We start from the raw sequence: 25,907 nt of genomic DNA on the forward strand, positions 1-25,907 counted from the left end.
GAGAGACAAAGACAGAAACACAAGATAGACAAATATAGACAGATGGAGACAGAGACAGAGAAAAGGACAGACACAAGGAAAGAGAGGGAGAGGAGAGAAGGAACCAAGAGCTTCTGTTTCTTTGTCTGCTAGTAAGGAGAGAGGAAGTGATCAGAGCCCTCAGAAGACTGTATTTTAACTTCTGCCAATGGATTGCTTGCATTCAGGTTGAACTGTTTATCTCTGCCTTCTTGAGGATTAAAGGCAACATTACACATTCTGCATTCTAAGTTCTATGTTCAATCTGAGGGTCACTGGAGGTAGTGTTTACCTATTCAAGGATAAACCACTTTTCAACCAAAAGGAATCTTGCCCTGCTAACAGTGGAAAGCAGCCTCCTTAATCCAAATACGATTCCTTGGGGCTCACATTGTTCTGGCAAGGATCAAGTAATTGAGGGAGTAAATTGTTATTAACCTTCTCTATTCCATACACCTAAAAGAACCACGATCTAAATAGTATGAGTATTCTTTCTACTAATACAGTTGCAAACTTTCTACATCTTGCCCTGCATGGTTCTTGTCCTTGTCTCTCTGTGGATTTTTCATGGAGGATTTACCCAATGTGCTGAAGTAGTATCATAGAATCTCAGTGTTGGAAGGAAACAAAAGCCATCTACTCCAACCTATACCTGAATAGGACTGGTTCAGATAATAATAATGACTACACTTACCTCTAAAGGACAGAAAATCTTTTCACAAGTTACAAAAAAAGCTGTCACCTTTACTGATATACAGGGAGGAAACTGATAAATAATATCTACAAATCATCTAAATCTAGGGCTGGTCCCAGCCCTTAGCATGATGCCTGACACATAGCAGATGCTTAATAAATGATCCTTGATCTAAATTTTAGGTGGAGTATAGATATGATAGTTGGAATTATCTGGCCTTTCTTGGGAGATCCACACAAGTTTAGAACCCACTACCAGTAGCACATCCCATTCTAGTTTTGGACAGCTGTAATTGATAGGCAAAATGACCTCATTTGTTGCTCTTAATATTTTGTGGATACTATTGTAGTACTTGAGCTGTCCATCTGTAATTCCTGACTGTTGTTACATCCCTCACTCCCTTTCTTTTCTGGGCATACATATTCTTGATAATATGCACCACTTCTTAAGGATACAGCATCATTGGTAATGCTATTTCCAACATACTTTTGCCCACCTTGCATCTATCCATTGCCCATGAATAGGTGAAATGTGTGAAACAATGATCTCAAATCAGGTTGTGAGAACCTGAACTGAATATTTTCCTGAGAAATAATGGGAGGAAAAAGATCTTTCAAATGGGAATTTACAACTCTCTTTAACATAGAGAAAGGCCTATAAATTTGTCAACCACGGTGAAATAGCATTTTCCTTCTCACCTGAAATCTTTCCCAAAGCAAGCAGAGCTGTCACCTTCATTAGTGAATATATTAATGTATATCATCATTTTCAGGGAGAGATACCTCGGTACCCAATCAGAAAGAGCTGTGCTCTGAAACACTCACAAACAGGCTTATTATTAGACTGGTGATGGGAAAAGAAGAAAAAGGAAGTAAGGGGACATTTTCCCTAAAAGAAATCAAAATATAAATTCTGGTGGACTACTATATTAAGATAATTTATAGTTTCTGATTTGACAAGGGAGAATGGCTATAACATAACTACCCAAACAGCATTACCTATAAGGTCTGATGGGATTTGAATTTGATTGTCTTGAAACAGACTGATCATTTTAACTTATGGAATTTCAGCTTCATGGGAGTTAGTGTGGTGTAATGGAGAGAGCATGATTGAGTCAGGAGACCCAGGTTCTACTTTTGGCTAAGCTTCTAACTAGCCATGTGACCTTTGGTGGACTAGTCACATTTGCCTTTCTGGGTTTTTCTCATGAGAAAAAAAAAGAATTATACTAGGTTATTACTGAGGTTTCCTCCAGCTCTAAGAGTTTAGGATTCTAATTCCATTTCTGCCACATGTATTTTGGGCCAACTTGAGGCAAAATTGCAAGGTAGGGAAAGCTGGTCTTTTGTGTCCTGTCCTGTTTTCCCCATCCCCACTCTAAGTACTTCCCTATAGCACTATCTTAGTATCTCCATGTTTTCACTTTTTCCTCAAGGTTGGTCTGAACCCTTTCCCCCTCACAGGTATCCCATATAGACCTATGCTATTTTCCCTTCCCTAGGAAATGTTCCTATCGCATTCCTTTTCCTCTAACCACAATAAAACTTACCTTTCCCATATATGACCTCCCTATACCCCATTCTGACTACAGTCAGTTTGAATTTCTTTCTTTCAAAACTTTTTTTCATGTTTTGATCACTGATAGCTATTGGTTCTTAATCTTATATGTCTGAGTCAGTGCCCTATAAATTTTGGATGTTAGACTTTTATCAGAGCTACTTGATTACAGAACAAAGATTGTAGTTCTCAGTCAAGAGCTTTTCTTCTTATTCTAACTGAATTGATTTGATTCATGTAAATTTTTTTACTTACATGATTGAAATTTTTGTCCTTTGTAACCTTCTCTATCCCTTTCTTAGTTAAAAATGTTCTCCCTAATCATGGTGGTGAAAGACGCAACCTACCATTCTCCTTTAATTTTTTTAGGATTCAATCTTTTATATTTTGATTGCTGATCTATTTAGTTTATTGTGAAATGTGGCATATGTTTATTTAATTTCATCAAATTTCTTTCCAGCTTTCAGTGATTTTTTTCAAATAGGAATTCTCTTTTCATGATAAAACATGTTATCCACCTCGTGAGAGAGAAGTGATTGACTTAGGGTACAGAATGAGACATGTTTTTTAGACATAGCCGATTTGGGAATTAGCTTTGCTTGATTATGCATATTTATTACAAAGGGTTTTTTCCCCCAATAGGGTTGGGGATGTGAGAGGGAAAGAAAAAAAGACTTTTGCAATGGAAATAAATAAAATTAAATTTAACAAATAAAATGCATGAATCAACTTTTTAAAAAAATCAAATAGTCCTCTCAATAGTGTTTGTGTGGTTTATCAAACATTGGTCTAGTGTGATTGGTTGCTTCCATATTTTGTATATTCTATATTTTGTACATTCTGTTCCATTAACCTTCTTTTCTATTTTTCTCCATCACAAATAATATTGACTGTTTTAAATATGTACTTTAAGCATATTACAAAAGATCCTTTAGGGATTGTTTTTAGGGTTAATATAAACAATTGCTATTTACGATAGAAGTCTTTTTCTACATCACTGATACAATATGGGCTTTGTTGATTATCTAATTAATTATACTAATTGTCTTATTATTAAACTATCTTTAAATCCCTTATATAAATCTAGTTTGGCAACAGTTGACTAATTTTGAATATGTATTGTGTTAGTCTCCTAAATTGTTTAAAATTTTGCAAAGATATTTATTAGTGATATTGGTTTATTTTTGTAATTTTTTTCTTCTTGGTTCTGATATATGGACCATATTTGTCAACTACAAAATTTGCTAAAGCTCCTTTTTATTACTAAGAATAATTTCTTTTAGAGTAGGTATTAATTGCTCTTTAATAGAATTCACTTGCAAATCCAGCTGTGTTCTGTGTTGGTCCTGACTCATGCCCATCTCCTGGTAGCACAGGTTCATTATTAGAATGAAATGATACATTTGTACATCATCCAACAGTTTAAAAAAGGATATTTACTTAAGCCATACCAAGAGAAAGATGGTCAATAAGGATAGGCATCGAAGATACCTTGAGCTGACTTGGTCGAGTGAAGCTCCCCAAACTAAATTGATTATAGTTTTCCATCAGCCTAATAGTATGAAGGATGCTGGAAAGTCTTCTGTTTTGTCTTCTGTTTGAGAAAAAAGTATGTCAATAGACTGAACCTTTAAACCCTTGAGCCAATCAAATCTCAGGGATGGTTTCAATTCCTTTTAAGGAAAAACTAGCTTAACTTGCATTAGGGAAGGAGAAGTGATTAAGATCTTGCTCCCACTACAGTCTGGACCAGGATTTTTTTTTTTTACTTATGGTTTGTTTGACACATCTTTATGAGATTGGGTTAAGATCTCTAACTCTTATTTTGTGTGGCCATTTTATTGAAATTCTCTCCAATCACCTTGCATCTTGGATCAGAGAACATGCCCTTGAGGCTGGTTTTAACCATTTTATCTATGCAACTTTTCTCTGGGGTCTCAATGTCCTAACTAATGACTGACTCTGTGGGACCACTATTTCAGGCCAGGTTCTGCTGTACTTCACTTCACTCTCTAATTCCTGACCATTTTGTCAATAGCACTGCTAATCCCATTATCGTTGCATCATTACTCAACTTTCCATACGCCCCCCCCAACATCTAGTTCTTGAACCATGACCAAATCAATTCTGCTTTTGTTCCTGGAACCCTTATGGTTTCATTCATCATTACTGTAACTTTTAAGACCAAAATGGCCTTCACTGGGTACTGGTACCATAAGTGTACTGTATCCCTCTATTAAAAAGTAAATTTCTTGAGGGTAGAGACTGTTTTTGCTTTTGTATTTGCATACTTAGCACAATGCTTGGCACATAGTGGTTCATAATAAATTCTTTTTCATTCTTTAAAAATAGAGTTTTTTTGGCTTTTTTCTATAATTTGTTCTTTGATCAACTCATTATTGAGAAATACATATGTTCATTGTCATTCCCCATTCAGAAATCCCCATAGCTCTTTCAAATCTAATTCCAATGTCTTGGTGAGCTATATGCTTTCCTTATTATTGTTTTGTGAGATTTAGGCTGATCTAAAAGTCTCCTATAATTATTACATTAGTGTCAATATCTATTTGCAACTCAATTAGCTTTCTCTTTTAAGAATTTATGTGCTCTGATATGTGATACACCCTCAGTTAATGATTATCATTATTAATAATAAATATCTCAATAAAAATATAATTAATAATGCTATTTAATTACCTATGGAGTATTTAAGCACAAGTTTTCCTGTTTATCTCTCTTGACATTATTAGCTTCCATTGTTATCTTATCTGAAATTATGAACAACTACTATTTTGGAATTGCTTGATGTGTATTTTTCCCCTATTCCCCCATATCCCCTTTGTATGTGTCTTCATGTATTAAATATATTTCTTGAACACAACAAATCATTGGGTTTTGTTTCTTATTCATTTCACCATTTACTTCCATTTTATTGGGAGGTTTAATCCATTCAAATTTAAGGTTTTAATTAAGTTTGTGCTTTCTTCCATTGGGTAACTAGGTGGTACAGTGATACTGGACCTAAGGTCAGAAAGATCTGATTTCAAATCTGGCCTCAGACTCTTTCTAGCTGTATGACCCTGAGCAACTCTCATTCTCAGTTTCCTCATCTGTAAATAGGGATAATAATAGCACCCATCTCCTACCGTTATTGAGAGGATAAAATCAGATAATATTTGTAAAGCACTTTATAAACCTTAAAGTAACACATAAATGCTAGCTATTGTTAAATCCTTACATGCATTTATTTTTTTATTTTAAATCAGCAAAACTCATAGTTTTATTTTACTTGCTCTCATATAATCCGTTTTTTCCCCACAGTTGACTCCTTCCCTTGTCATTAATTTGTATATGACTTTTGCCTTACCCCAGCCCAGATTCCTTGGATGTCTATTATCTTCTTTCTCCTTTCCCTTCCAGAATGCTCCCAGTCCTCCCAACTCTAATCATGGTCTCTTAATCTGAATGAATAATATTGAGATGCCGTACCCCTTTCTAAGAAACGTTAATTTAATTCATCATTTTTCTTAATCCTTTCCCTATAGCTCTAGGATACTCTAACAGGTGTACTTAAACTGGAGTCCATGAATTAAAAAAAAAGTTTTGATAACCAGATTTCAATATAATTGGTTTCCTTTGAAATATTATGCATTTTACTTTATGCATTTAAAACATTATTCTTAGAAGGGATCCATAAATTTCACCACCTTGTGGAAGGGGTCATGACACACACAAAAGGGTAAGAACACCTGCTCTGGAATCTAAGATCCCAGTAATGGCCCGTCTGCTAACATTGCCTTTCTTTGTTCTCTCTTTATGAGCCTCACATTAAGAAAAGCTTCTAGAAGATCAGCACCTTGCTCTTTCCTCTACATAGCACAAGTCTTAGGAGAATTCTAGATTTCAGAATCTATTTTTGATGATTAGATAATAGCGATAGACAGTACTTTTCATTTTCAAATTTCAGAAGAAAATCTAGAAAATGAAAAAAAGAATAAAAAAGTCATCTTCATGGATATTTTAAAAAATGTTTCTTTGTAGGAATAAAACATATTTTTTACAACATCCTATCAGAAAGATCAAGGAAGATTAAAGTGCTAGGTGGAGGGGCACCTTTGTGGGACCAGGATTCAAGTTTAGGATTTCTAATTTCTTAAGCAAAGCTTCTCATTTATAGTTTATTGTTCTTTTTTACTTAATATTCAAGGCTCTATATCCTCTACTTTGAAAGTGACAATATTCTTGTCCTTCTAACAAGCTGATAATACTAAAAGAAAAACTGAAATACTTCAACTAATTGGGAGTATCAGATACACAATCAAGCTCTAAGAATTTTCTCTGGCTGTCCCCCATGCATGCAATGCTTTCTCTCCTCCCTGGCTTCCTTTCAGTCTCAACTAAAATCCAACCTTGTACAGGAAGGCTTCCCCAACTCTTCTTAATTCCTGGGCTTTCTCTCTTTTAAATTATTTCCTAGTTATTCCATATATAGATTGCTTTGTATATATTTATTTGCATGTTGTCTCCCCCATTAGATTTTAAGTTCCTTTGGTGGGGGAAGGGATTATCTTTTGTCTCTTTTCGTAAATGTGCTCTAAGCACAGTGCATGGCACAGAGTAGGCCCTTAATAAATGTTTATTGATTGACTAAATTCCTAAAAGAATTTATGCTGCAAAAATTTTCCTTTAGCCTATTGACATTAGATTTTTGGGGTTTTTTTGGATGAATCACAATTGAATACAGAAAATTTTGATAAATTCATAATCCTTACACACTTACACCTTGAAACTGTAACCCAATTAATAAGAAATTTTAAAAAGGGTAATTGCATGGGGCAGCTAGGTGGCCCAGTAGATAGAGCTCCAGCCCTGGAGTCAGGAGGACCTGAGTTCAAATCTGGCCTCAGACACTTAACACTTACTAGCTGTGTGACTCTGAGCAAGTCACTTAACCCTGAGATCACCTCACCAAAAAGAAAACAAAAAGGATAATTTCAAAAAGGAAAGAGACAATTTAGGAGAAAACAGAGACTGGAAATTTATTTTTTTTTAAATTTCTATGGTATAAAAACTCTGTACAATTGCTCATCTCTCCTATAAACACTCTGCAAAACCCAAGTAACCTTACAAGATCTTACTTTTTCATAGAGATTAAATTAAATTACATACAATACAGTGACACTATCAGTAGAAACTTCATGCATTTTTTATAAATGTTCCAAATTGTTTTTGAGGTGGTCTTCAATTAACCAAAAAAATTCACTGCAACCTTATTTCTGGTAAAGCAAATAAATGCATTATTCAGAAAAACACAGCAAGTGAAAACTATAATCCAATTCCTAAAAATTTAGGGGAAGTGGACTGAATGCATGATATCTTCAAACTCAAAAATTCCCTGTATCGTTCTTTCTAAAATTAATTTAATAAGTGAAATTTTTCAAAGTAATGACAGTTTAAAAAAAAAAAAGGCCTGCTTGCCAAAAACAAAATTCTGCCACAAACACTGGAAACATATACCATAATAACAATCCCACCTAAATGAATACCAATAAAATGGGAACATTACACTTTTATAATCTAGCAAATTGTTTCATTGAATACTCATCCAGATATGAGGGCAGGAAGTACTCAATAATGAAAATCTGCCTCTTTGTCAAAGGCTCTGAGGGAATGGCCACTTCCTTTTCCCTTCCCTTCCTTTCGGTCTACAACAACCTTCTGCCTTCCCTTCACCATCTCTGCAGTCCTTTGCTTTCTACCCTGTTTCCTTTCTCTTTTATCTAGATGCTAAATCAGAGAAGGAAAACTTAGCTCTCACTTCCAAGGCTGCATTAAGCTTGAGGAATGGAGAAGAAAAGATATCTACCAGTGATCAAAGTTGACAATCACGACTTTCATACCGAATGATGTGACAACTGGTAGTTAAGTTCTTTAATTCTCCTACATAACGGTTTTAATGGACTTTTGTAGAATATCCTGGAAACTTAACTACTATTCAAAAATTGCTTTTGGGGAAATAAATAACGTCCATTTGTATAAAGCTTTACAGTTTATAAAGCGCTTTGAATACACATCTGAACCTTAAAACAGCTCTATGAGGTAGAGAATAAAAACACTGAGGCTACAACTATATTCTACTACTTGGTCAACATAGTTTCAACTTTAAAAGAATGTTTTAATTGCCTTTGGTATACCCTAATAATGAAAATAATGTTGGCAAAAATCCTAGAACCTAAAATGAAAATCTAGCATAGCAAAGACTAGAATTCAGTAAGAGATTCTTACGGGATGTAGCATTAGAGTTGCCCACACTCAAATTTCAATGAAACCTTATTTATTTTTTCTTAGCCATTTGGTATAAAAATACAAAATCTACATTTCAGTATTTCCCAAGACATTTTGTAAACCACAAAACAGGGAAGGTCCCTGCAGCTAAGTCAGTTATCTAAGTGAATCAGAGGAACCTATTTATAGATTATTGCAATGTAAAACCAGAATTTCCTCTGAATGTTTCCCTTTTGGTAAAATCACACACTGCTTCCATATTATAAGAGACATGTTTTGATTAGCACAATAATGCTCTGGACAAAACATACTGCACCTTTTACAATGCAGAGATAAGATATGCATTCATTCCTTTGTGTGAGAATTTAGGGGCAGAGGAAGAGAAGAGTAAATAAGGCAGATTTGGATTTAAACTGAGTTACACAAGATAAATATTTATAAGAACAGCTTTCTTCTATTTGTAGAAAAACTGACCAAAAAGTCCTCAGGGGCATGAAAAAATTTCACTAATCCTTAAGTACATCTGAACCAAAAATACAACAATATCATCTTAATTCTTGGAACTGATTAAAGATCATACCCAAGGTCTTATTTTAACATGGTCAAAATCAAAATCTATACATATGTATTTATATATACAGATACACTGTATAATGTCCTGGCTGGTGTGTGTTGCAGCATTACCATAAATAATTTGAAACCAAGATACAATTCTAAGGAGAAAGGAACAAAGAACATTTTACCAAACTGATTCCCTAAATCTTCTAAATTATGTTTGCTCACTCACCCAACAAGTTGAAAAATGTAGTAATCTTCAGTGGGCTTTCTAGTCATTACTGTGAATTAGCAACATTCTAATTTAATTCAAAAGAAATTCCTTCTTTAAAATGGGTCTCATGTCAAAAAAGCTTCACATCAGCCCAAGTCAACTTTTTAGTTATTCTTTTCTCACTTTTGGACACATGAATGTTATGCCAAAGAGAATAATGATGTCCAGAGCAAAAGCCCAAACCTATGGCAATCTAGAAAGGTTACTTTATGGCAAGACCAAATAAGAATTGCTCTCAACATATTCTATTGGTTTACAGATGATAACCTAAATTTAATGAAAGGATATTTAGGCTTTGGGCTGTAATTTCATAGCCAGAAAACATCAGCAGTCCAGTTTTTTAATATTCACCGTAAGTTTTAGTATTTTAGATTTATTCAGAAACTGTTTCCATCTTGGACTTCACCAACACCTTGGTTTCTAGATTTTTAATGTACCTCTTGTGCATTATAGTTATAAGAATATGAATCAATGAACAAGCATTTATTAAGTGCTTATAACATGCTAGGCTGGAGCAATGTAAAGACAAAAATGATAATGGTCTCTACCCTTAAAGGAATTTATATTCTATCTACAAACGTATTGCATTTCCCTATTAGACTGACCATAGGCTTCATGATGGTAGGACTCTGGTTTGAGATACACTTTGTATCTCCTGACAATCACAGTGTTCCACAAATATTTTACAAGTATTTGTAGTACAAGTATATGGAAGCATAAGTAGTTCATAAATGTTTGCTGGACTCAACTGAAACATGGCTCTTTTAGTTTGACAATGAAGTAGTTTACAATTTAACTCACAGAAAAAGATTATCAAATGTATTAAGTGTTCTATGATGGTAAAGCCTTTTTACACTTCTTTCATTTATATGATGTTTTAAAGTTTACAAAGCACTTCTTTCAAAATTCTTGAGTGTTAGATAAATTTGTCAACCTCAATACCTATAAATGTGAGATAGCACCATCATTTTGTTTATGATGAAATCGACCATATTTTCTCAATTGTAAAGTGAGGGAACTGGACTGCATGACCTTTGTGGACATAATTTTTGATTCTATGAGACAGACTCTAAGAGGTTGCTCACTTTTTCCACAGTGCCATAGCTAGCTTGTGGTCAGAGCTGAGACTTGAACACATATCTTCTGATTCTAAATCAAAAGATTTTCCATTTTACAAAATATTAAACCTTTTCTATTTTGCTGATCTGAGAAGATCCACCAGATTAAATCTACCCATGAAAAGGTCTCTTATTCCTTTCTAATTAGATTTAAGAGGACAAATTTGCTTTTTCCTCACTACATTTGGTAGGATTTGGGGAGAGGAAAAGGATCATATAAACACAGATTTAGAGCTAAAAGGAACCTCAGAAGCTACCTACATTGCATATGTTCATTGATTAGATCTGAAGTTTTTAACATGGGACCCATGAATTTGTTAAAAAAAAAATTAGTAACTGTATTTCAATGTAATTTGTTTCCTTTGTCTTCCTGTGTGTTTTGCGTAGTTAGTCTGAAAAGCGGGTCTGTAGTTTTCACCAGACTACCACAGGGATCTATGATGCAAAAAAAAGGTTAAGAAATCTTGATCTACAACTGCAAAAGATAGCTACTCTAATCAATCCAATGATCCAAGACAATTCCAAAGAACTCATCATGAAAAATGCTATCCACCTCCACAGAAAGAATGATGAAGTCTGAGTGCAGATTAAATCATACTTTTTTCATTTTCTTTATTTTTCTTGCCTTTTTGTTTGTAACATGGCTAATATGGAAATGTGTTTTATATGACTTCACATGTATAATTGGTGTCATATTGGTTGCCTTCTCAATAGGTGGGGATGGAAGGACTGGAGAGATGGAGAGAATTTGGAACTAAAAATTTAAAAATAAATGTTAAAAATAAAAATTGAAATTGAAAAAAATCTTGATCTAGATCAACCTCTTTCTTTTGGAGGTAAGGAAACTAAGCCCCAGGGAGATTAAATGACTTGCCCAAAGTCTTGTAGATAGTAAGAATCTGAGGTAGAATTTGAACCCAGATCTTTTCATTCTAAAGACTGTACTCTTCCTACTGAATCCTGTGTACAAAAATATCAACAGCCAACCTTTCTATTTCAGTAAACCTTAACCTCAACTAAAGTCCTATTTTGATGCCTCCTTGTGGTCTGGAAACTCTGGTTTCTAGTTAGACACAGTACTCTTGACTCTATCAATTCATATCAGAATGGAAAGCTTTCAAGTACTGACCCAGTAGACTCTTATAATACCTAATCTGGCTGAAAACAAAAATTCCCATCACCAAAATTTGGCCACCAGGTGATGAGAAATATTTTGGCCAATCACACTAAGGAAATCAGAGATCTTTTGAAGACCAGAAGAATTAAATAATGTGTCAATTCAGCCAATTAGAAAATATGGCCTCAAAGCTAATTTTACATATTGATAAATACTATGGTGCTACCTGGTGATATATGTCAAAGTTCAGTCACAGTTATAGTTTGGGATATAATCAGCACAAGAAATATGTTAATAAAATCTTCATAGAGTATACCTACAGCTGTCCTGTAAGGGCTGTATTTATTCTCAGACAAAAGCCAGCTTTCTGCAGGTGCAGCATATCAACAATTGGAAGAAAAGCTGCAGCTAAAGGGAAAAAATGAAGATGAAGAATACTTTCATGATGGTTTTTTCAAAGACATAACCACACTTTTTTTTAACAAAAATTTAACTTCAAAAAAGGAAACTACTTAATTCTAGATATCTCTAGATTTAGAGCTCCAAATGTATTGCCCTTTGTGGGAGCAGAAAATGTTATACACCATTATTAATCTTCCAAAACTAAATTATGTTGAATCCTTGATGGGATTTTATGACATGTCAATCCTCCTAAATTAGAGTTTAAAAATAGAAGTATAGAAGTAGAAGAGGCTGAATGAAATCCAGGTGCCATCGGAAATCTGCAGCAACATCACATGAAGTGGGGCTTGGTTTTTCCCCACAATTTGATTTTCTTTGTTGTTAGGAGTTGTGCCAGTCCACTGAGTAAGACCAGGAAGATGGTCATACACATGACAATGACATAGTGACTAATGCTGCAAAAAGACAAAAAGGAAGAACAACTTAGTCAAGATAGAACACATGCCAAGAAAAGCTTATAACAAAAATGTAACTATTAAAGGATTAGATCAATAGATTTTTTTTTTATAAGTTTACTAGACATGCTAGTTGACGACACATTTAAGATTCTGAACAGTCATTACTGAAGAACATGCCATCTAATAAACTGAGACAATTTAGGCCAAGGATACAACCACTGAGAAAGAAAAATAAAAATGTGGAACACTAGCCATGAGGGGAGGGAGAGGATGGAGAGGAGGGAGAGGAGGGAGAAGGGGGAGTTTCCTAGCTCCATGCATTGACATTTTCAATCAGAGAACTTAGGCTTAAAGAGAAAAAACAGGTATCTTCGTGTGTTCTCAGCTAAAGCTACTGCTTTCATGATGCTGTTTCCCGTCCCCCTGGGGGTTGGGGGGTTTAGAACTGCTCCAAAAGCTAAAATTTAGTTTTCTACTGGCAATCACTATATGTACATATGTATATATATTTCTCATTTTACATTTTATTTGTACTGGCTGCATAGGACCAGCAAGGATAGCTTCTTTGGAATTTATGCTTTCTTATTTGGCAGGACAAACTGCTCCTTGGAATATATCAGTTTCTTTTCCATTATTCTCAGTTACTAATAGTTTTTAAATTGTGAATAGGAATTAATATAATCACTAGGAATTCATTTTAGTTTTCTTAATCTCTGACAAACCCTCACAATCTCCCTAGCAAATTTTGTTAGCTGGAAGCCAATTTAGGGAAGGAAAACCCAGTGCTTCATTGTCTCTTTATTTCCAAGACCTCAGATAAAAGTAGCCTCATTTCACTTAGTCACAGATAAAGAAGTTATAAATACTTATCAATCTACCCTTAGAACCTCGTATCACTGTTAGATCATAGGAGGCAACAATTTTCTCCTTCAGGATCTTTCAGAAGGACTTTGTTTTTTTAATGTCTTTAGTGATTCTGCTTTCATTCATTCATTCACTTATTTGTTCATTTATCCATTTCTGCATCACTGTCACTCCCAATGACACTCCTTCCACCACATCTTATTAACAAATAAGCATGGTCAAGGAAAACAAATCAACTCATTAACAATGTATGAAATGGTGAATTGTTTTTTAATGAATATAGGAAGGACAGGAGAAATAAAGTTAAAACCCAAGTAAGCAACAGAAATTATGCTGAAAGAGACAACAGAAACCTTCTAGTCCAACCAAATCTAAATATCACCAAAAGGTGGTCGGCCATGTAGGCTCTACATGAAGCTTTCTAAGGAAAAGGGATTTATTGCTTTCCAAGGTACTTCTTTCCCCATTAAGATAGCTTGGATAAGGGCAGCTAGGTGGCACAGTGAATAGAGCTCTGGCCTTGGAGTCAGGAAGACCAGAGTTCAAATTCAGTCTCAGATCCTTGACACTTACTAGCTGTGTGACCCTGGGCAAGTCTTAATCCTGACTGCCTCACCAAAAACCAAAAACAAAACAAAACAAAAAAAGATGGCTTAGATCACCATCAAGTTGAAATTTCCCTCTGTCACTCCCACTACCCGGCTTTTTAGTTTTGTCCTCCAGGGCAAAAGCAGAACATTTCAGATTTGTCTTTTGTATGACAACAACATAAATACCTAAAGATACTTATCTGAAGATAACTATAGCTAACATAGCTATAGCTATCATCTTCCTTTTTTCTTTCCATTTCACCTAGTCTTTTCTCCCTCAGGCTAAATATTCCCAGTTCTTTCAACATATTTGTACATAGCATGATTTTAAGGCCCACACACTCTCTGTTCTAGTCAAACTGGCCTGCTAGCTGTCCCTCATATACCATTTTCCATCTCCTTTGCAAAAAGAGGTCTTTGCAAAAGTGGTCTCCAATCACCTCTTCACAGAATCTATTGCTTGTTTTTTTGTTTTTCCCAAAGAATAGATCACATTCTAACTACTATGTGAGGTCTCCGGTTCTTCTGTCACCTAGCCCCCATCCAGTCCCCATTAGCTCTCTTCCTTTTGAATTTATCTTGCATATATTGTATATTTATTTTAATGGATACAGGTTGACTCTTCTCCCACCCTACCTTCACTTAGCTGAATGTAAGCATCTTAAGGGCTAGGCCAATTTTAGTTTGTCTATGTGTCCCTAATGGCACAACACTTTGCACTTAGTAGAAGCTTAACATATGTTTGCTGAATTGAACTGTTAGAATAAACAAAAGGCAGTTAGGTGGCACATTGGATAAAGTGTCAGGCCTCAAGTCAGAAAGACTCATCTTGTTCAAATCTGGCCCCAGGTACTTATTAGCTGTGTGATTCTGGGCAAGTCACTTAATCCTGTTTGCCTTAGTTTCCTCATCTGAAAAAGGAGCTGGAGAAGGAAATGGCAAACCACTCTAGTATCTTCGCCAAGAAAACCCCAAATGGAGTCACAAAGAGTCAGACACAACTGAAAAAATGACTGAACAAAAAAAGAATCAACAAAGCTTGGTAGCTGACAGAACATAAAGAGGCAAGCATTACTTCAAGGTTGCAAACAGGGCACCAGGAAGCATGGTGGTATCAATCACAAAAAACGCAGGGAAATTTGGAAGAGATTGTCATATTGAATTTCACCTAAGATTCTAGACTGATAGGATTTTTGGATCTTAACTCTCACCCTAGTAAGACAGAAGCTATCCCTACTGACTGTGTCATCTGAAAATTTGACAAGCAAGTAATCTACTTTTTTTTTTATTCAATAACTAAGAAACATAGTAAATGGTGATGGGAATAGGACATATCTTTGGGGTGCTCCAGTAGAGTACTATACTCTATTGGGTCCACTGAATGACCCTCAATGACTACTCTTTAGGTTTAGTCATTCAGCAAGTCTAAATAAACCTAACTGTATGATCACCTCATCTACATCTCTGCAACTTACCCACAGAAGATGAGAAGCTTTGCCAAATGCAATGCCAAAATCTAGGTAAACGTATTTATATTACTCCTTAGACCTACTTTGTCAAAAAAGGAAATTAAGTTACTCTGGAATGATGTGTTCTTGATGAGGTCATATTCATTCTTTATAATTACTACTACTTCATATTACCTGCCTAATAAATTAAATTGATACATATCTAATAGGTATATCAATATCTGGAATAATTACTATAGTAAAATTTTGAGGGTTCCCTCACTTTTTCAGTTCCAAATTTCTAACAGACATAAATATGATTCAGTGTACCCTAGTTAACATGATAATAAGACCACATTATTTGCAGAGGCAAATTTAAAGGCCTCATTAAATTTCTTTTTCCAGGCAAGATAACAGAAGAGGATATGCTGCCCCTAGAGATATTTAAACAATTCCTTCACTGGTGATTTCCAGTTCTGGCTAAATTATTCACTCAATCTAACAGCACAGGAGCTTTCCCTGCTGAGAAGAAACCAAGTACTGTCTTTCCTACCCATAAAAAGAAAAATAAACAAAACTCGGACAACTATCATCTAACAAGTCTCTTGAACTTGTAAGGTAAACATCTAGAGCAGAGGTGAGGAACCTGCGGCCTTGAGGCCACATGTGGCCCTTTAGGCCCTCAAGGTCCAATCCTTTGTTCTGTGAAGTTTGGATTCAGTCAAAAGGTCATACTTTAGGACCTAGAGGGTCACATGTGGCCTTGAGGCATCAGGTTCCCCACCCCTGATTTAGAGTAAAATCTAGAAGACTAAAGAAAATCCAAGGAGATTATCAATGCCAATCCAAGTTTTCCTGACTCCAGGCCTGGTTGCTCTAAGCACTGTGCCACCTAGCTGCCTCAATTACTCTATTACTCTATATTTTTTAAAGCTGCACAAGGATCCCAAATCAGCAAATCTATTCTGCTTTTGCATATCTACTACTGAGTAACTGAGGTATTAGGATGCATACGAAATTGAAGGTCTATAGAGCCATTGTGCTGACCTCACCGCTGTATGCTTACGAAATATAGACAACATAGCATGTCCGAAAACTGAACTGCTTCCACTTGAACTGTCTTAGGAAGATTCTGAAGATTACCTGACAAGATACGGCACTGGACACCAAGGTCGTCTCTTGAGCTGGACTGCCAACAATTCTAACTCTACTGCAGACAGCACAACTCCAAGGGGCTGGCTGTGTAAGCCCAAATGCCAAACCCATGCTTACTTAAAAGACTACTTTGCAGACAATTCACACAAAGCAAGCGCTCACACAGAGGTCAGAAGAAGTGGCACAAGGACTCTCTTAAAGTCTCTGAAGAACTTTAGTAGAAATTGTAGGACATGGGAGATGTTGGCACAGGACCACCCAGCATGTGATATGGCCACATCAAAGAAGGCACTACACTCTGTAAGCAAAAAGTAAAATCATTGTAGCTCAAAGGAAGCGTGAGATGTATTCCAGAGACATCTCCATCCCAAATGTTCTAACAGACTACCTGTGCCCAACCTGTGGTACAGCCTTCTGAGAACTTGTATTGAACTGATCAGCCATAGTTGAACACACTGTACCCTGACCCTAACATCACAGCATTGATCCTCTTCAGAAGTGAAGGACCAACAACAACAAACTGAATAACTAATTCAATAGCTCTAGTCATTTTACAACAGCTCCTCATTGACATCACTGTCAGATAAAAGGAGGCTCAAGTTTCTGATAAGGATTTTTATTGCCTGAAAATTGAAACAATTCTGTCTTAACTCTACTTTCCTTGATCTTTACCTTAATGGGATGGGGATAGGCCTGGACCTGTGATTTCATTAGTACAGGGAACTCCTGGGTAGGGAAATTTTTCCTACCAATGAAAGTTAGCATTTCCTTGGCAACTGACAGTCTTAGTCTAGTGCTTGGTCTAGTGCTCATAGTTTCAGTGCCTTGCCCATGGTCACACGATGAATATAAGTCAGAGGTGGTACTTAAACCCAGATCTTCCCAGCTTTGAGGCTGGCTCTCTATCCAATATGCCAAAGTGCCTCTCTTCCCTCAATGACATAATTAAAAGATTATTAAATCCAGAAGTTTTTGAAGCGAACTTTGCAAAATCTTTATTTTCCTCTATACAGACAACATACGGTCATTTAGTTGTATCAAGCTTAAATGGCTATTGATTAGGTAGTACTATTCATAGAAGAATATTATTTAAGGTTATTTTTAAAGGAAAGTAATAATATCTGAAAGGAAGTTAGCAAATAGTGATGGGACATAAATATTTAGCCATAACATCAAATATTTTGGTATTTATTTTAATGAACACATCATCACTAAAACTAGATAGCCATATTTAAATGTGATTGCACTAAAGAGTTTCCAATGGGCTCTACTTTTAAACACTCGTAACAAAGCAGTGGCCCAAATTATATATGGTACAGATGTGGCACTGCAACAAAATAGAGAGAAAACTAAAAATCTTGAAAAATTGTTCCCTTAAAAAATTGTTTTCCTTCTGACTTCGGCTCTAACCAAGGGGCTTTGATTCAGGAAGAAGGCATATACCTTTGGATTATAAAGTGTGTTTATGTTGCCATTATAATATTCTCCAAAAAACATCAACGAACTCAAACTAGGATCTGTCATTTATCAAAAATGATACTACGTCCAAAAACAGACTTAATTTTAAACCTAACACTAAACTATTTCAATACTATTTCATTTTCAAAAACAGATCATTTCAGGATTAGACAATCATTTTTTCAGTGGGATCTTTAATTAAAATGGTCCATTTGATAGGCTGAATATGGCAAATAAAAGTTTTTAACATAGTACAGGAGAATTAAAAGTGACCACACCACAAAACACTATCTGGTCAAGCTTATATTTCCCAACATCAGAAAAGCCTTTATGGCAATTTATAAGGCATATATTGTAAGATGGCTAGAGCCCAGGAAAACTAAGCCTATGAGTTACAGAATCTTTCATAATAGCTATAATTTTTTTTTGCATGTGAAAAGAAATTTTTAAATTTTTTTTAAGATTTATTTTTAAAACTTTGAGTTCCAAATTTTCTTCCTTCCTCCCTCCCCACCCACCTTCACTGAGAATGCAAGCAACTCAATACAGGTTATATACGTGTAGTCATGCAAAACACTTCCACAGTAGTTATCTTGTGAAAAACTAGATATATTTCCCTTAATCCTATCCCATCTCCCACTTATTCTATTCTCTCTTCTGACTCTGTCCCTCTTTAGAAGTGTTTGCTTCTGATTACCACCCCCCCAAATCTGCCCTCCCTATTTTCCCATAGGGTAAGATAGACTTCCATATCCAACTGAGTGTGGATGTTATTCTCTCCTTAAGTCAAATCCAATAAGAATAAGATTCACTCATTCCCTTTCACCTTCCCCCATTTCCCCTCCACAGTAAGAGACTTTTCTTGTCTGTTTTATGTGAGATAATTTACATCATTCTACCTTTCCCTTTCACTTTCTCCCACTATAATCCTCTCTCATCCCTTAATTTTATTCTTCAGATATCATCCCTTCATCTTCAACTCATCCTGTGCCCTCTATCTATCTATCTACCTATCTATCTATCTATACATACATACATATAATTTTTTCCCTCCAACTACCCTAATACTGACAAAGGTCTCATCAGTTACAAATACCATCTTTCCATGCAAGAATGTAAACAGCTCAACCTTAATAAGTCTTATGATTCCTCTTTCCAGTTTACCTCTTCATGTTTCTCTTGAGTCTTGTATTTGAAAGTCAAATTTTCTGTTTAGCTCTGGTCTTTTCATCAAGAATGCTTGAAAGTCCTCTCTTTCACTGATTGACCATTTTTTCCCCTGAAGGATTATACTCAGTTTTTCTGGGTAGGTGATTCTTGGTTGTAATCCTATCTCCTTTGACCTCTGGAATATCATCTTCCATTCCCTTAATGTAGAAGCTGGTAAATCCTATGTTATCTTGATCGTGTTTCCACAACACTTTTCTTTCTGGCTGCTTGCAATATTTTCTCCTTGACCTGGGAACTCAGGTATTTGGCCACAATATTCCTAGGATTTTTCCTTTGGGGATCTCTTTCAGGAGGTGATTGGTGGATTCTTTTAACTTCTATTTTGCCCTCTCATTCTAGAATATCAGGACAGTTTTCCTTGTTAATTTCTTGAAAGTGATGTCTAGACTCTTTTTTTGACCATGGATTTCAGAAAGTCCAATAATTTTTAAATTCTCTCTCCTGGATCTATTCTCCAAGTCAGTTGTTTTTCCAATGAGATATTTCACATATTTTCTATTTTTTCATTCTTTTGGTTCTATTTTACAGTATCTTGATTTCTCATAAAGTCACTAGCTTCCAACTGCTCCATTCTAATTTTTAAGGAAGTTTTTCTTCAGTAAGCTTTTGGACTTCCTTTTCCATTTGGCCAATTTTGCTTTTGAAGGCATTCTTCTCCTCACTGGCTTTTTGGACCTCTTTTACCATTTGGGTTAGGCTACTTTTTAAGGTGCTATTCTCTTCAGTATTTTTCTGGGTCTCCTTTAGCAAGCTGTTGACTTGTTTTTCATGATTTTCTTGCATCACTCTCATTTCTCTTCCCAGTTTTTCCTCTACTTCTCTTACTTGATTCTCAAAATCCTTTTTGAGCTCTTCCATGGCCTGGGACCAATTCATATTTTCCTTGGAGGCTTTGGATGTAAGAGTTTTGACTTGGTGGTCTTCTTCTGGTTGTATGTTTTGATCTTCTTTGTCACCAAAGAAAGATTCTATAGTCACATTTTTTGCACAGTTTGCTCATGTTCCCAGCCAATTACTTGAGTTTTAAACTCTTTGTTAAGGTAGGGGGTCTGCTTTCTGTGTGGAAAATGTACTGTCCCAAGCTTCGGGGGTTTTGTGCAGCTGTTTTCAGAGATACTTCTAGGGACCTGTAAATTTTCAGTTCTTCCAAGGTGGTATGATAACGGGTAAGGTGTTTACTCCTTTCCTGGCCTGTGCTCTGGTCTAAGAGTGACTACAAGCACTCTTTTCCACCTTGGAATTGTGAAGACGATTCCCTCTCCACAGCCACTACAAGCTCCACCACACCAGCACTCCTTCTTGCCCCAGGACCGCCCCCATAACTGTGACCCAGATCCAAGCACAGGCAAAGCAAGAGAATCCTGCCTCAACACCAGCAAAGAGATCCCCGCACTCTCCCTCTGATCAGCCACTCAATTTCCCCTCAGTCTGTGGGCTGGAAGCTCTGGAAGCAGCCGTTGCCCCAGGGCTATAGCCAGGGACTGGGGCTGGGACTGAGTTTATCTCTCATGGTGGTCACAGACTTTTCCTACTGACCTTCTAAGTAGTCTTAGGTGTTCGTGGGTTAAGAAGTCTGGAAACTGCCACAGCTGCCTGTGATTCAGTCCTCTGAGGGCTGCTCCAGGTTTGCTGAGGCCTGTTTTGCCTGAGTGCCCACGCCAAACTTAGCTCCTGGCACAATATACCTTTCCTGATCAACCACCCAGGTTGTCTTGGGCTGGAAATCTGTTTCCTTTTGTCTTTTTGTGGGTTATGCCACTTTAGAATTTGTTTAGAGCCATTTTTTACAGTATTTGGAGGGGTTTGGGGGAGAGCTCAAGCAAGTCACTACTTTTACTCTGCCATCTTGGCTCCGTCTCCTCATCTATAATTGTGACACGTCTATAGGCCCATACCCAAAGTTCCTTGGGGGTAATCCTAAGCAATATTCATTCAAGATTAAGATGAGAGGGGTAAATAATTTGCTGTCTGACACAGAGATGTTTAATATAACCTTTAGGGGATCTATTTTTGTATTGCCTATTCTGGTCAAATTGACACTGTCAAGAATTGGTTTGAGGATTACTTTTACAAAATGCTCTGTGAAATGCTAAGGACATAGAATAATATGGTTTCATGATGATCAGAAACTCAGCTTCACTTTAAATTATTCTGAAGACCACAGCATATAATTCACTTTTTGCTCTGAAGTCTCATAATGCCCTTTGTCCAAAACCAATAAAAATATAATTCAAACATTTAAAATTCATGAGTTGTATAGACAGGACAGGTTAACCTCAAACTTTAAGAAAAGCACATTTAGATAAAGGATAAAGCACATTCAACATGTGTCACTTTAATGGTGTAGAATTTCTGATGGTTTTTTAAAAAATTCTTGACATTTTAGCAGGGAAAACAGCTGTGAGGTTTATCATCTCCATGCAGTTTCCACTTAAATCTTGGTATTACCTTAGCATGGCAGAGTTTAAAAAACACCAGATTTCAATTCGGAAAGTCTGGGTATCCTAATTTAATGTATTCCAAAGTTATTCAAATCAATGAAGTCGAGTAATCAATTTTAAGAGTCAAGAAACTATGGTATTGCAAATTACCTCTAGGAAGGTATTAAAAAATCCTTGTACTGAATCACAAGTTTCCATTATAGCTAAATGAAAATGCTAAATACTTTATTTTCCATTTGTATTTTAATAAGATATAACCAAAAGCACCATGGAGGCAGAACATGAACAATCTAAGGCCAAATGAACACCATTATTAATTCAACTAATAACATTAAGCAACTGAACTGTTCGTTTACTAATCTGACTCCACATACCATATTATAAAACTTGGAAAATGAATTAAAATGAATTTAGTTAAAATTCTTTCACTAGCTATGAAAGCTATCCCAGATAAATTATGTCCTTAAAGTTCTAGAAGTGTACCTCCTTAGTCTACCTTGTAAAAAATAAGCTCATTGTAGGTATAGAATGAACAAATAGAAAAAAGAGCACAAAACCAACAAACATGGAATTGCTTTTTTTGGGGGAGGGGTTTAGGCAATGGGGTTAAATGACTTGCCCAGGGTCACACAGCTAGTAAGTGTTACATGTCTGAAGCCAGATTTGAACTCAGGTCCTCCTGACTACAGGGCTGGTGCTCTATCCACTGTGCCACCTAGCTGCCCCATGGAATTGCTTTTTAGCCCAACATAATTTCACTGGGATTTACATTTTTATTAATTGAGACTGAAAAATTGCTTCAGGAACTCCAATATTCTAAGGCTGTCAAGCAAATCATCTAACCTTTATACTTGCAGGATCAACAGGAATCTCTTTTATAACATCCCTGAGAAAATGTGATTTCCAAATGAAGAACTCCACCACTTCCTGAAACAACTCCTTTCACTTTGGGACAGCTCTAATTAATTAAGAAAAGTTTCCTTATACTGAGATTAAATATTTCTCTCTGCAAACTTCTACCCAGGGCTCTGCCCTATGAGTCCAAGCAGAATAAGACAAATTCTTCTTCCATAGGATAACCCTTAAAATACTTGGAAGAATCATGTGCTCTCAAATGCTTTTCTTTTCAAAGTTAAAAACTCTACAATTCCTTCGACCAATTTTCCATCTGGAATAGCTTCTATTCTCCTATTTGGTCTCCATCTACCATCCTGTTAATATCTTTGATAAAATTTGGCACAGAAATCTAAGCACAGTACTTCTGATGTGATCTGAGTAGAGCAAAGTATAGAAGGACAATCATTTGCCTTGTTCTGCTTTAGACCCTACGCATCTATTAATATAGCCTGAGATCACAGTTACTGCCAAATCACATCACTGACATACTCACTTGCAATTCACTACTGTTTTAAATCTCTTTCATGTGAATTTTTATCTAGTCTCATTTAAGCAGTTGATTAAAAAGATGTGAGAATTTACATTGACCAGTGTTAAATTTCATCTTTCAACATACATTTTTCATTTCACATTACTCTATTTACACATAATTTCAATAAAAAACTGAAATAACTTTGATGAAATTTGGAAACTGATCCTTTGCAAAACAATAACAACAATGATGATTTATTCAGCACTTTGAGGTTGGCAAAGCACTTTGCATCCAGTATTTCATTTGAACCTCACAACCAACCTGGAAGGTAGGTATTACAAGTACTGTTTTCTCCATTTTGCAGATGATGAAACTGAGACTGAGGGAGATTAAGTGACTTTCCTATGGTCACATAACTAATAAGTGGCAGAACTGGCATTTGAACCCAGGTCTTCCTGGCTCCAAGTCTAGAACTAGATATACCTGATAGGTAAAGCCATTCAGCGCTTATACTAAAATCTTCTCAGATGGTCTATGGTGGCCATGGGAAGAAAAAAGAAGGACACACCAGAGTAGTGTGGCACAAAAAATATCAGAAGATTTCTGAGAGTATCTAGTAAAGATATAAGTGAAGATCAGGAAAGAATCATGGCACCTTATGCCTATTTACCTGGGCAAAACCAGGGCTGTGTTGGTTTAACAACTGGCTCTCCAGGGGCAAAAAAGTAGTCACAAAATATTTTCAAGTTTAATCTGCATTATTAGCATTTCTCCATCACTTTTTAAAGTCCAGACAATCAACAGAACAATAAATCAAATCCTGACTTGTAGCTTTTCAAGCTGTAAATGTTCACAATAAAAATTTAATAACTGGCTCTTGCAGAGCTTTTTCTAGCACACATGTGGGTGAGAGAGTTCTCTATTTTTCAGCTAAAAGTATTTATATACCTCCCTACTCTGTACCTGAAGTTATGGCAAATATGAATGGCATACAAAAAGCATGGATGTGACCTTGCCAGCAAAGGTCCCTACAGTAAAAGCTATAGCTTTTCCAGCAGTAACGTATGGCTGTAAGAGTTGGACTATAAGGAAAGCTGAGAGCCACAGAAACAACAGTGCCTGTTCCTTTCACAGATAAAAATCTAGGATGGGTTATTATTCTATGAATATTTACAAAAGAATGAGGCAGTGAGGACAAAAGGACAACATTCTAGTGTTGTGAATTACGCATTCATAGAACAACTAAGTTCTGAGAGATGAAAAATACAACATGCCACAAGAGAAAGTCACCAGAGTGCCCACAATTCAAATGAACCTGGCCCACATTAAGGGAACTCAGCCAATATGTTTAACGATATAAGCAACTACTACTGCAATGCCTGGAAACATCTCTGCTTGCCAAAGAAACTTTCATGCATGAATAATGGTTGAAAAAAGAAACTAAAAGCAAAATTGCAATCACAAAATCTTAGCACTGGAAGGGACCTTGGAAGGCTGGAGCACTCTATTGTACTTATCATACACTACTGCATATTAGTGACCTCTTTGTGTCATAATCCTACACTAGAGTGGAGGTGTCAAACACAAATAGAAATAGGGCCACTAATCCATACACAAGGATCCTTATGGCTACATATTGACAGTTTTAAAATGTAATGTTATATTTGTCTTATTGTATTTTCATTTATTTTGTTAAATATTTCCCAATGACATTTTAATCTGGTTCAGCTAGTCTTTGACATTTCTGCCCACAGTATAAGCTTGTGAAGGAAAGGACTGTCTTACCTAGAGTCTGCACCTGCCCCAGTCCTGAGCAGAGTGCTCTGCACATAGGAGACCTGATGCATTTGTGATGACTCAGGTTTGGATACTCTGCACCTTCTCAACTCACCCTCAAATGCTTCTCTCTCCTCTGGAGGGCAGAGCCTTCTCCCAAAGCCTTCCTTTATAGAGAGCTCACAACCTTCCTGGTAACCCCATTTTTCATCGGCAACTCGAGGCCAACTCTCCCCCTATAATCCCACCCCACTCCCATTCCTTTTTTCAGCTTCCTTTTATGTGTTGTCTTCCCTCACTAGACTGTAAGCATCTTAAGGGCAGGGACTGTTTCTTTTTTGTATTTGTACTCCCAGAGCTTTTTTGTATTTGTACTCCAAGAGCTCAGTGCAGTACCTGAAACATAGCAGGTGCTAAATAAATAAAAACTGATTCGATGAGTTGATTTTAAAAGAGGGAATTTGAAAGCATGTTTGGGAATGGGTTCATGTAGAAATCAAAAAACCTAGGAGAAATATCTGTAGATTATCTGGAGCACAGGTAGATTACTCATTGTGTATGTTCTAGAGGGAATTGGACTACATGACTAAGGTCCCTGCTAACTCTTGAGATTCCATTCTAAATTCTTACACTATTTGGGAATTCCTTCTAGAACACACCTAAGGTGTGATCATCAAGCTCATCAAACGTTTATACTCAAAGTCTACTTATGCTCCCTGACCATGGTGATTCATTTCATGTTTGGTTCACTTCCTTTCCAAGGAAGTGCTTTATACTGATAAGCCAAACGCCTTTGTCAACTTCCTCTTTTTGGGAGACAAACTGCTTCTATCTCTTCAGGACACTCCTTCTGTTATCTGAAGATAGCGATCTTGTTCCTCCCTTATCAAGGTAAATTCCATCATTCAACCACTTTTCATATAACAAAGTGGTAAAGTGCTTCTGTGTTACTGCAACATTTTTGTGATTTTATCAATTTTTTCAAATGGTCTAGACCACTACTCATCCATATCTCTTGCCATCTTTGCAATTCATGTCCATGACCAGCTAGAAATGCTCCACAAAAGATATGCCTCACATGCTGGAATCCTTCCCCTA

General features: G+C 36.2%; 1 protein-coding gene across 2 annotated transcripts in view; it reads right to left on the bottom strand.

Annotated features, from left to right (window-relative positions):
• Window positions 1–3,684: 3,684 nt before the first annotated feature.
• PIGN (phosphatidylinositol glycan anchor biosynthesis class N) overlaps window positions 3,685–25,907 on the bottom strand; it is a 229,230-nt gene continuing 207,007 nt past the window's right edge. For both annotated transcript variants that reach the window (XM_020995757.2, XM_078153336.1), the window contains one exon: window positions 3,685–12,475. In XM_020995757.2, coding sequence (XP_020851416.1) covers window positions 12,352–12,475 — 124 coding nt within the window. In that variant the 3' untranslated portion in view covers window positions 3,685–12,351. The remainder of the gene's footprint in view (window positions 12,476–25,907) is intronic.

This window comes from Phascolarctos cinereus, unplaced genomic scaffold (assembly GCF_003287225.1).
Source record: "Phascolarctos cinereus isolate Bilbo 61053 unplaced genomic scaffold, phaCin_HiC Scaffold_4;HRSCAF=312, whole genome shotgun sequence".
Classification (NCBI taxonomy): Eukaryota; Metazoa; Chordata; class Mammalia; order Diprotodontia; family Phascolarctidae; genus Phascolarctos; species Phascolarctos cinereus.